This window comes from Pteropus alecto, unplaced genomic scaffold (genome assembly GCF_000325575.1).
Source record: "Pteropus alecto unplaced genomic scaffold, ASM32557v1 scaffold71, whole genome shotgun sequence".
In the NCBI taxonomy this organism is placed as follows: domain Eukaryota; kingdom Metazoa; phylum Chordata; class Mammalia; order Chiroptera; family Pteropodidae; genus Pteropus; species Pteropus alecto.
In genome coordinates this window covers 11,057,433-11,069,914 of record NW_006433024.1, presented here as the reverse complement: position 1 = coordinate 11,069,914, position 12,482 = coordinate 11,057,433, and the positions used below count along the sequence as shown (strand labels likewise).

The following is a 12,482-nucleotide window of genomic DNA, read 5'->3' as shown; positions in this document are numbered from 1 at the left end:
GCAGCGCAGCTCCTGCAGAGAAAGAAGCACTGGAACCCTCACCCTGACCCCTTCCTGGCTCTGTGGCCTTGGGAGACTCTGCTAACCTCCCTGAACCTCATTTTGCTAACAGGTAAAATGGAGATGATAATATCGATCTCTTGCAGTTACTGTATTTAAACAACATAGTGGAAAGAAACTCTTAGCCCATAGCCTAGTACACTGTTATTGCTTGATCTTCATGGCTTTAGCTAACATATACTGAATACTAGCTATGCACCAGACCCTGTGCCAAGCACCCATCTCATCCTTACAGAAGCCCTATGAGGAACAAACAATTATTATTCTCAATTTATAGATAAAGAAACTGAGGCACAGAGAGGTTAAGTGACTTGTCCAAGGTCTCAATGTTAGTTAAATTTCATGCAAGTTGACTTGAGTACCTGAACTCTTAATTATCCTACATGGTCATCTTATAAATGACACAGTGCTGTGGTTATTGATATTAGTATTATCATTATTCTCTGAGATTCTATCTCCTTATCCCTAACGCAGAAATGATGAGAGTTACTGTGAGGATTAAGAAAGCCCAAGTGTGTAAAATATGTAGCCTGGCCCAAGCGAGTGCTCAGGAAATAGGCGCACGCCCCTAGGCCACCCTCCTTACCCTTCCTCCTCTCTCACCCCAGCTTTCTCCTCCTGAGAAGGAAGCACAGGGCCTTGTGCCAATCCCCTGCCAGAGGGAGGCCAGCTGAGCTCTGCCCTCCGAGGGCCTCTTTCCCCAGGTGCTTGGGTGACTGCAGTTCACAGCAAACCTGGCCAACTGCTAGCACCGGGCAGGTGCACACCCTGCTGGGAGCCAGTGATGCAATTGCTAATCAAGGCATCAAGCCTCAGTCCTCACAGAGCCTTAACCCTGGTGGAGTCCATGTTCAGAGTCAGGAGGCTGGGTCGGGAGGCGGCAGGCAACTTTCCCTGAGGGAGGAGTCCAGGAAAGGCCAGGTCTCCGAGGATGCTGTGAAATGTCCACCACCACAAGGAAGCCCCAGCCTCCAGGCCAGAAGCCAGGGCTGCACAGACAGACTGGAGGCCCTTACCCGTACAACTCAGTGGTGCACCCACTCCCAACCCCCACCCCTGTGCACACATACGCACGTCGCATCTGGCACCCTCATCTGAAGGGTCCAGGTAACTGCATTTCGACCTGATTCATTCAGATACATATTGCAATTCTCCCTTAGGCCTAAGAAACACGTCATTCCCAGAAAGACGATGAGAAATGTACTCAATCTCTTCCCCTCAATATTTGATTAAGAGGCTAAATTCGAAGGAGGAATATGGTGGCTTTCACATCCACGTCCCCTCTCCATGTGTCCCACCATGGTGGGCCCAGCTCCTGATCCTTCTCTCCACCCAGGACCTGCCATCCTGGGAGCCCCCTCTTCCCGCCTATTCTGCAGGGTGCCAACTAGAGTGGTGGTGGAAGAGGGTGGACTCACCTGCCCCATGTGCTACCCCAGGCGTCAGCTTCTGCAGTTGTCAAGAGCTCGGACTTGAACCAGGCTTCCGAAATGCTAAGTCTGGCTTTGATATTTAATAACTGTGTCTTCTTACCTCTCGCTCCTCAGTTTTCTCAACTGTAAAATGGAGATAGTAATAATGCCTACCTTAGAGAGTTGTTATGGGGGCGAAATGAGTTAATAAGTGTGAAGTGTTTGGGACAGTCAGGCACATGGCCAGCACACAGAAGTGTCTTAAGATGAAGGATTCGTTTCAGTTTGGGATGAAAAGTTTTCGGAGATGGACAGTGGCGATGGCTGCACAACAATGAATATGTTTCATGTCACTAAACTGTACACTTAAAAAAGGGCCGAAACAGTAAATTTTATGTTATGCGTGTTTTACCACAGTGAAAAAAAATGAAGAATTAATCAATGTGATCACCAATACAATTGCCAATGTGGCTTAAATCCAACAATCTTAGATATACAGACATAGTCTTCTCCTGTCTGAGGCCTCTGGATTTCCATCAGTGTAAGGAGGGGTTGGCCCAGGTCATTGCGAGGATCTCTTTCAGAAGCTTCTATGATTTCTTCATCAGGCAAGATCGTAGATGCAGCCCTCTTCCCCCATCACCCATTAAGAGAACAGAAATTCCCACCAAGCTGTGAGACCAATGGGAATAAAATAGCCCCCAGGAGTGATCAGCTTCCTAGCAGAGGGAGGAACCAGACTTTTGACCTGCCGTCTGGCTGTCTGCACTTTAGAAGGAGCTGAGTGTCTCTGACCTCCTAAAGGTCAAAGTTTGGAAGTCCCCAGTGGGCACCTGGGTGAGCCTCCTAGGCGCTGGCTCTCCTCGGAGCTCACTTGGGGGAGGAAGGCCTGGCAGGTGCCTTCTGTCTTTTTCTCACCCAGAGAGATGGCACATCAGTTTGCATGTCTGAAAAGCTCCCCTCCCACCCCCAGAGGGATGTGTCAGGAGACAGCCAGGTTCACTCTGGACACTGCTCTGCGAACTTCACGTGCTCTGTGGTCAGCAGGCTCAAAGACACCTCTCCTACCTCATGGGAGATTCCATTTTAAATTCAGGGTTGTACCAGTGGCAGCTTCCTGTTAGAATCCAGGCTCAAGGGCCGGCTCTGCCACTTACCAATCCCATGACCTTGGGTGGGTTTTATCTAACGCCTCTGAGATTTACTTTCTCCAGCTGGAACAGTGTCTGCCTCCTAGTGTTGGAAGGACTGACAGATTCCACGCATCAAGTGCGTAGCAAAGAGCCTGGCTCTTGGGAGATACTTACCACAGCCAGAAACAGCTGGCCACTCCCAGGTAATGGAAAAATAGCTTTCTCTCTCCTCTCTTCATTTTTCATGGTGAACGAAAGCAACAAAGGTCTCCATCTCGCCCTTTCCAACTCAGAATTTTTGACAGTTTAAACATTCGAGACCAAATGGAGAGAAAGGGAGAAAGCAATGATGTGCCCACTGGCCAGATGATGTTCCTGAGCGGGCAGGCAAGAATACTCAGCATAGTTAGGAAAACCAGCTGTTTTTACAACCTTTTCAAGTGGCTTTCACAGAGGGCAGCTGATTCTGTGCTAACTGCAAAAGACGTGATCCGCTCTTGAAGGAGGACTTCTGCGTGGCTGTACTGCAGGCTTGGGAGCGGGCGATCAGATTGCAAAATATTCCAGAATTTCATTCATTCGCCTTGGCCTTCCCTTTGGCTCTTAAAATTAAAAAAAAATTACAAATACTGAAAAAAATTTGTCAAAGGGAGTGCTGTGTATATTTCACATGCATATGATATTTTTAAAAGATTATTTCTCCAATTGAGTTCCAGTAGCCAAGCATTGGACAAGCCATGGAGCATCCTGGCCTCACTCCTACTTTCTGGAACTCCACCCTTAACCTCCACCCCCAGTGCCAAGGTGGCCACGCCCACGTGCAGTGCCCCCTTTGCTTTGGAATCTTGTTTCTACTTTGCAGCAGGGTTTCTAGGTTGGGGCAGCTCTAGGAGCTCCTGGGAGGTCCCTCAGGACAGGCTCCAGCTCCCCACTTCTTTATTCTTACCCTTAAGCCAGGCTCCTGTACTTGACTTCTGAAGATAGCACAGCATAGTGGTTATCAAGGCTTGGTGACAGGAGCTGGAAGATACCTATGTGACCTACTCCCAGCTCTGCCACTTACTCATGTGTGACCTTGAAAAGGGACTTCATGCTCTGTGCCTTACTTTCTTCATTTACTTTGTAAGATGGGTAGTGTGATCTAGGACCTGATAGCATTGTGTTCAGGACAGCATGAGAAAACTCAGATTGTATCATGGTGTCTGGCACATACTAAGCACTCAACAAATCTATTGGCTATTATTACCCAATGGGAGACTTTATTTGAAGAAAGAACTTTTTTAAAAAGGTGTAAAACCCACTGATTTTTGTTTTTACTATCCAAAAGATCAGGGAGAGAGTTATTTGGGTCCCATGTGGGCTTTTCTAAGCAAGACTCATGTGCCTGGCGTAGAAGTTTGAGAGCACATGCAAAAGTAAGAGTCTAAGAATTTCTAAATCAAAAGCAGATAAGTAAGTACAAGATCACTGGAAAGTCTGAGGTGAGGGCTGTGGTAATCGTCACATTGCAGGACGCCCCAGGGAGAAGCCTCACCGTTTGCCACCCTAGCCCGTTCTGCACACATTTGAGGCTTCTGGGCAGCCATGGCCCCAGGACCACTCAGGGATTGGTGCTCTTCATCCCTTGCTATCTCCACGCACCTCAGGCGACAGCCCTTTGCTGATGCCCAGCCATCCTTTCTCGTTGCTTCTCCCTCCAGTTCCTTATAAGGCTCTGGGCTTTTTTTCTTTTCCATCTCCTGGTCTAAATCATTCCATGAGCTTTGGAAGGAAAGCCAAGAAGGGCTAGACCTGCTCTGGAAGGAAACCTGGAAGCAATTTATCATTTCAGGTTTCCCCTCATAAAGTCCTTCCTTTCAGTGACAAAGACACAATTGATGGTGTCCTGCTATCCAGTTCACTCACTGGCTCTCTTCAGTGCTGCCCTGGGCAAAAAACTTTCCCAACTCCCCATGCTAATAAATCATGCTAATTACGATCCAAGCTGTCTAACTCAGGCCTCCTCCGACACAGACTGTCTGTCTCGCCCAAGCCGATCCCTGGGCTCACTTTGTTCTAGCTGTCCCTCAGCTAGGCTGGCTGAGGGCCCAGGAAGGAAGGTCTCATTTCCCTGGGAACAAATGTAGTCCCAAAATAATGACTATTGATAGGTGACTTATACCAAAAGCTACTGTCATCTAGATAATTGAGCTAAGTTCTTTCCACACATCATTTCTTTACCTCCTCACACAGCAAACTTCCTTAGAGGTAAGCACTATTATTATTCCTATTTTACAGATGAAGGGAGCTGAGGTACAGAGAAGTTAGGGCACTTTGTAAGGATTACACAGCTAATAAGATGAAGAGCCAGGACCACAGATTAGGAAGGTCCATCGCCACAGCCCAAGCTCAGTTACTCTACACAGTCCTACAACTCCCATTGTAAGGTCCTTTTCACGCCAGGCCAGTTGACAGAACCCTAGAATAGAGGATGGGAACAAGAATCTGGTTCATTTAGCTTCACAGACTTTCCCATCAATGCTCCCCGATCAGCAGAGGTGAAATCAGGTTCTCTGCCAGAGGATCTAGGGATACAACTCAAAGCTGTAAGCTCGAAGTACTTCGGCAAGCTGCAGATTTTGCATTCTGCTTCATATCTATTTTGTTGTAATAAAAAAAATCAAAACCTCCCCCTAAATTCTTGCTTCAAGTGAGGCTCCAAGAAAATGAATAATGTTGGCTCCAACATTTCTATACAGAAAGGACTTCGGGGCAGCAATGCAATTGGGAGAGATGGCGGGACTTGCCTACAGTTTTTTTTAAAAGCACTGAGAAACTATCAAGTTGTCCACAACAAAGATGGCAGTGGGGTAATGGATCCACTCTCTGGCATTTGCACTAAAGGTGCACAGGCGTTATCATGGGCTTCAGTTACCCCTGCCGCCCTCTGTCTACCCTGGGGACTTAGCTCCTACCCTTCCATTCCAGTTTCAGAAGTATGGGTCCAGAGTATGTCCTGATCATGAAGCATTTTACAAAGTCACACAGCCTCAACCTGTGTTCCCATATTTCGAACAGCATTGGCCACCTGACTCATGCTAGCAATACAAGGACAAATTGGTATGATTAGATATATAGTATCCTCACTTTTTTTAATGAAAATAAACCCAAAACTCTGGAAAGGGACAAAACTGCTGGCCTAAAAACACCCACACCCACACAGAAAGAGAGAGAGAGAGAGAGAGAGAGAGAGAAAAGAGAGAACATATTAGAAGTATTTGAGGAAATGCAGTTAAAGTAGTAGTATGGGTAGCCCCAATATTAACAAGTATAAGTGGACGGTATTTAATGAACACTTACTCCATTCCTCCCCTGTTCTAAGCATTTTCCATGTTTTAATTTATTTAACCTTTTTAACAGCATGGTGAGGGAAGTCCCATTTTTCCCACGTTACAGATAAGTCCCAAGAAGGCAGGACCACTAAATGTGAGACCATATACTTTTTCAACTTTTAAGGGGGAATCCAAATAACGAGAACCCTGGTTTCACATGCTAGAGCGGAGATTTTCAAGGAGTCTTCTGGAGCTAAGGAGGGAAGCCATCTATTACCTTCATCACAACTCACAGAAAAGCAGTGCTCCTTTTTTTCCAAATAAGTTTTAATTTGAAGAAAATACTATTCAACTAAAAAAAAAATAAAACTGTAGCATGCTCACTCTAAACAATAATCTCAAAGGAGACAGCTGCCTGAAAGCGTGTGAAATTTTCTATGGGAGAGTTTTGATTGGCCTTCAGAGTGTATTTTAAAAATTAAAATTCTTGCCAGGATTTAAAATTCATGAAATTTCACATAACAGTCTGGGTCTGGCCACACAAGGCCCACCTTCCCGCCCAGCAATGGCCAAGCAGAGTTGGGCAGCAGCTGCCAATTTGGCACAAACTTTCCAATTCCCACTGTCCCCTCCTGAGGTCACTTCGAGGATGGATGTAACCTGCTGACCCTATGGGCATTTGAGTGTGCCAGCCCAGCTCTGAAAGCTCAAGTCCTCCTTCTGAATTTATTTATTTTTTTAATTTATTTTATTATTATTTTTATTTTTAGGCGAGGCAACCTTTGGTTGACCTCATAGATTGCAAGGACCTTGTCAGCTTACAATCCCTTATTTTTTTATTTTTTATGCCTACAGCACCTGATCTTCCTAGGTGGTCTCCCATCCAAGTACTAACCAGGCCCGACCCTGCTTCTCTTCCGAAATCAAATGGGCTCCTTCCAAATTTAATCCCAGTTTATAGCACATCACTTGTGGCAATTCCCCCAGAATTGCTCCTTTTAGCTCTTCGATTCTTTTTCCCAGTACAGCTGGCCCTTAAAAAAGTGTCCTGACCCACTTCCTACTTCAGAGGAGCTGTCCAAGCCTGCTGCTTAACAGTGGCCCGTGGACATTTGGATGGAGTCTACTAGGTACTCGGTGCCATCATCCCCAACTGGTAGACATTGGTGAAAGAGCCTCAGAGCTCAGCTCCTCCACAAAGTTTAGATTATTTTATAAATGGTAGATGCAGTGAGGAAAACACTTTACATTTCCAGATTAAAGGTAACCTATTCTGTGTGTGTATTACCCTTTCTTTTATTTGCTCTGAGTTCATTTCTTCCAAGTAGCAAAAGACTCTTCTTTGGGTCATTCACTGGGGTTGCAAACATTGTCGTCATCAGTCTCTCAATCCTTTTTCTGACTTTTCAAATTAAGATTATATACAGAGAGAATGTATATGTATGTGAATACACACACACACACACACACACACACACACACACACACACACACGTCTGCATTCATCAGATCTTTTTCAGTCTTCAAGATGGATATTCACCTTGGTCCTCCTCAACCAAGTAGAGTGAGGCGTGATATGATGTAAAACTCCCACCTACAAAGAGGGAAGAGCTGGCCTGAGGCCTGACTCCCTTACTGACTAGCTGTGTGGCTTCAGCAGACTCATATAACCTCCCAGAACCTGTTTCCTCACTGTAAAGTGGCTATAAAAAACCACCTGGCATCCAGCCAGTCAGTCACACTGGCTGAGCCCCCACAGTGGGCTAGGCAGGGCTCTAAGCACCCCTGACTCAGGGTGAGCGAAGCTGAGCTGCTCACTCCCCTTCAGGGAGCCTAAGGTCTGGGGAGAGGGAGCGGGGGTGTGAATCCTTCTAAGAAGGGCACCTGAGATGGGGGGCTGTGTAGGTAGGAGAGACTCCGAAAGTGGGGTGCGAACTGTGGTCTTGAGAATGAGCAGGAATTAGTTAGAAGAAGGTAGATGGGGACCTCATCCTAGGCAAAGGGCAGCGCCTGTGGATAGGGGCTGAGCCAGGAAGCACTACTGGGGGAGCGACAGGAGCCCGGGTGACGAGAGGCCCAGGTGAAGCAGGCCATTCTCGCCCTGTCAGCCTCGCCTCTGCGGCTCTCCTCGTGAGGATGAGGCCGTGGAAACACAATGGAAAAGCACCCCATGAAGTTGTCTCCTTGCCCTCCATGTCGCTGAGAACTGCCATTTTCTTTGTGGCCCTGGGGCTGTGGGAGGGACTCTCCTGGTGGGGCGAGCCCGAGGTGCTTGGCACTGGCCCTGGTTGGCCTCCAGGGGCCGGCCGCACACAAAGCCTGCTCTGTGCGTGAGCGTCCGAGGAGAGCGCTGCGGAGGACGCGGCCTGAGCCAGCAACCGCGTCCGCGGTGCCAGCGCCCACCCCCGCCCAGGCACTTCTCCGAACCCTTCAGGCCCTCTTGGCTCCCAGAAACAACATGGTCCTCCTTCGAGTGCCAAAGAAAATAACGAGGAGGTGGACGTGGACAGGGGAGGGGAATAGGGGCTTGGCAAAGCCTTTCCATGAAAAGGAATGAGCTGTGTTCTCCAACCGCAGGGCACCAATAGCCATCTCCGTCAGGGCTCAGCTCGGGACCAAGGGCAGAAAAATTTCAAGGCTCCTAAACATCTCCTCAGAATATCAGGAAAGTCAAGTCCCCCCTCCCCTCCCCGCCCAAGTTTACTCAAGCCAGAAATCAGCACACGAAAGCACAGACCAGACTGGGGAATGCCCACCCTATTTTCACGAGTCACCCCCTGGGCGGGTGGGCCGCCCCAGCCAGCAGACAGTGAGCCGGAGAAGAGACGTGGGCCTCACCTGCCGCACTGCTCCCCTCAACCACCAGGTAGAGGTGACATCAGCCTCAGCCATCCCGTATAGAATTCTGATTTAAAATTTTAATTAAATTAAAACAAATCTATTGTTTAAGTTTGACTGCCCCTCAATCTACACCAGGGTAGGAAAAGAGATTTCTGGAATGGCTCCGAGTTTTAGAGAGAGCCTTGTGAGTTTCCCCTTTGTGAAATCGCCCTATTTGGGAAGATCTGAGGAACTTGAGATGCTGACACGCAGGGGACGCTTAGGGAGCCGTATACCTGACAGGGCAGGGAACCTAGCTGCTTGGGATGGGAAGCTCCACAGTTCCACTGCGGACAGTGACAGCAAATGCAGCAGTTGAAGGGGGTAACAGAATAGCCTCGTTGCCATTTCCTGTGGAGACTAGCTCATGAGTGACCTTTTCTGTCGTGGACTCATCCTGAGCCGGTCAGCTATGCGTGCTCGCTCTCCGCCTTTCTCCTCAGGCCTTTAATTCTCTCTAGCTCTCTGACTGCCTCCACTTCTCTCTCCATGGTTCACCTCTTCTCTGTGCTGACCCTCTGAGGACCAGTGTGACGGAGTGGGAAGAACTTGGCTTTCAAGTTCGGACTGGGGTTCAAATTTCAGGTCCACCACACACTGGCTGTGGGATCTTGGGCAAGTCCTCCATGACCCTCAGGCTCCTCATCTGTGACTTCCCAGAGTGCAAGGACCAAACCTCTTATTTACTATGAATCCTTAAGCACACAGTTTGTTGCTTTGCCTATAGTAGGTGTTCGATCATAATTTTAATAATAGCATTAAACTCTTCCAGGCTCTGTTCTAAGTAATTTTACATATATGAACTCATTTAATCCACAGAACGACTCTATGATATAAGTGCTATCATTATCTCCATTTTACCAGTGAGGTACCTGAAGCTCATTTATTGAATGAATGGGCGAATGAATAAATGGCAGTTGCAAGAATTATTTATGTCGAAGAGCTTGACCAAGTACCTGGTACATCGCCCCTTCCGTACCCTATGTCTGCCGCCCTTTCTGTTTCTCCTGGCGTTAGGACAGGGCTGTCGAGCACTCAGCCTCTGCTCTGAGCGAGGCATGGCCACTTCCCAGCCTCCCACACAGGATGGCACCCGCTTCTGTCTGGGTGGGTACAGGGTTCCTCTGAAGGAGTGAAGGAGCACTGGTCTCAGAATAGAAATTCTTCAGAACACCAAAAACACAAAAAATACAGTGAATTCTTTTTCTACTTCCTTTTCCCCCAGAGGAGCCTACTGTGGAGATCCAAGTCCTATTGGACTCTGGGCAACATTTCACCAGCCTGAGGACCTTGGCACACGATGTCCAGAGGCAGTGCATAAACCAATGGCTAGTGTTGGCAGCTGTCCATAGGGGTAGAGGAAATCAAATCAGCTTCAAATGGCACCTGGCACACAGTAGGCATTTAATAACTGTTAAACCAATTGATAATTTTCTATGTACCGAATACCCTATATACATGAATCCCAAACTGCATAATAGTTCTATGAGTTGGGCATATTTTCTCCCTTTTACAGATGAGAACATAAGCTTAACATCTATAGACCTGGCCCAAGTAGAACCAAGTGGCAGAACCAAGATTTGAACCCAGGCTTGTCAGGCTCCAAAGCCTGTGCTCTTGACACCATGTTGTCTGAAACTGAATCACTGGCGGGACTTGTTCTTCCCCTTGTAAGCAATGAAACTAGGCCTGGGCACTCACAAGCTATGACTGGGTTTCTTGCCTCTGTCATTCCCTCTCCTGCCCCAAAGTTCATTGGTTGGATCCAGTCCCCTCTGGTTTTCACTGCAGAATAGAAAGTGACCTGAACCCCAGCAGAACACTCCAGGGCTGGTGGCCCTTTCAATTCACGGTGCAAAGGGTGAGGATGTTAACATAACTAGAGCCACTTTCAGGGGGCCTTTCGAAGGCTCCCCTGGGGGCCATCGTCCCTCACTTCTCTCTCCTCTGGTGTAGCGTGCGACTCATACTGGACATCTGTCCACCCCGAGTACTGGACTAAGCGCCATGTCTGGGAATGGCTCCAGTTCTGCTGCGACCAGTACAAGCTGGACACCAGTTGCATCTCATTCTGCCACTTCAACATCAGCGGGCTGCAGCTGTGCAGCATGACACAGGAGGAGTTCATCGAGGCGGCTGGCGTCTGCGGGGAGTACCTGTACTTCATCCTCCAGAACATCCGCTCGCAAGGTCGGTGTCCAGGGGCCAGGACCCGAGGGGAGGGACCACATGACCCTATCAGGTCCTTCCCTGCCATGTGACCCCCACAGCAAACTTTCATTCACTGGACCAAAATCCCATTCACCAAAACCTCTCGATACCCAGAGGAAGCTCTCATATGCTAGAACTGGAGACTGTAGGAAAAAGGAGCAGGAAAGCAAGTTGAGTGCATTTTTTTAAAAAAAGAAAAGAAAATTGAAGACACCCAGCTAGAAAGTAGGTGTCCTTTGGACTGTGCAGCTTCATGAAAACATGATCTGAAACTCCTACTTCACCTCCAGCCTGCCCATTCTCCAGGGGAGCAGACCAAGGCCCCGGCAGCCTCCCGAATCCTCGTGACATTCTCCCGTCAGGTTGTGCACTCCTTGTGGCCTCCTATGTCTGTTTTCTCCTTTGACCAGCACCCAACCAGCATTCAAATTCTTGAGACATTCGAGGCCAGGTCATAGATCACAAACTCGTACAGCCATAGGGGAGCTCAGTGGTGGTTGTGTCCCATGAGCCCAAAGACTGAGTGACTAGGCAAGGCCTCACAGGGGTCAGTGGCCCAGCCCAGCTCAGAGCCCAGGCCTCCTGACCCCAAGCCAGGACTCACTCCTAAGCCAGTGCCCACTCAGAATCTTAGAGGCTGCTGGGGCACCTGGCCTGGGGGCTCTCTCCAGATGGCCTTTCAAAGCAAAGAGATTGTCACCTCTTGGGGCTGGCTTCAGGATGCTCCTATAAAGGCCAGATTGTCTTCAAGGTTCTTTCTGAAATAAAAGCACCTCGCAGAGGGGAACTGCTCCCCTTCTCCTCAGCACCTCCTCTCCAGGCCTGGCCAGGGAAAACCAGGATTGCATGATATGATTTGTGAATTTCTTTTTCTTTCCCAGGTTATTCCTTTTTTAATGATGCCGAAGAGACCAAGGCTGCCATCAAAGACTGTAAGTAGCTGAGTTCAAGCTGCTCAAGGCTCTGCTGAGGCTACTATTGGGCACCTGGGCTTGATCATTCTTTTAGGACCACATGAAATGTTGATGACCTGAAACAATCACAGACTAGAAGCAGCAGGAGAAATGCAACGGACAGAGCCTAGGATTTGGGTCTATGACTTCTGATCCTCCCCCACACTCGGTTTCCCTATCTATAAAATGCTGTGCGAGTTCAAGAAACAGTGTATACAAAATGCCTAGCAAGTGCCAGCCAGCATAGATGCTCCAAAAACTGGTATCCATTAGCAGCAATAATAACCATAATTACTAACCATTAGAGGTCTTGTGGTTGATAGTGTCCACAAAGAATCTGAGCTCACTAAGCAGATCGACTTTGTAATTATAAGGTGATAGAGGACCTCAGATGGCCTTGTGGGATTCTGAAAATTAGCCCTCACTCTTTCGCTTTTGCAGATGGGGAAGGTTTAGGAAAGGGAACTTTGGAGCTTTCATTTTTATAAGATGATAATGATGATTCCTGTTAGACTGAGCCCT

The 12,482-nt window shown here is 48.1% G+C and overlaps 1 protein-coding gene across 4 annotated transcripts in view; it reads left to right on the top strand.

Moving 5' to 3' along the window:
* Positions 1-12,482, top strand: part of ELF5 (E74 like ETS transcription factor 5) — a 22,862-nt gene that overhangs the window by 7,303 nt on the left and 3,077 nt on the right. For 2 of the 4 annotated variants that reach the window (XM_006908026.1, XM_006908025.1), the window contains exons 3-4: positions 10,753-10,986; positions 11,889-11,939. The exons of 1 other annotated variant lie outside the window; for it this stretch is intronic. In XM_006908026.1, coding sequence (XP_006908088.1) covers positions 10,753-10,986; positions 11,889-11,939 — 285 coding nt within the window. The remainder of the gene's footprint in view (positions 1-10,752; positions 10,987-11,888; positions 11,940-12,482) is intronic. One more of the 4 variants, XM_006908027.1, reaches the window with a different exon arrangement.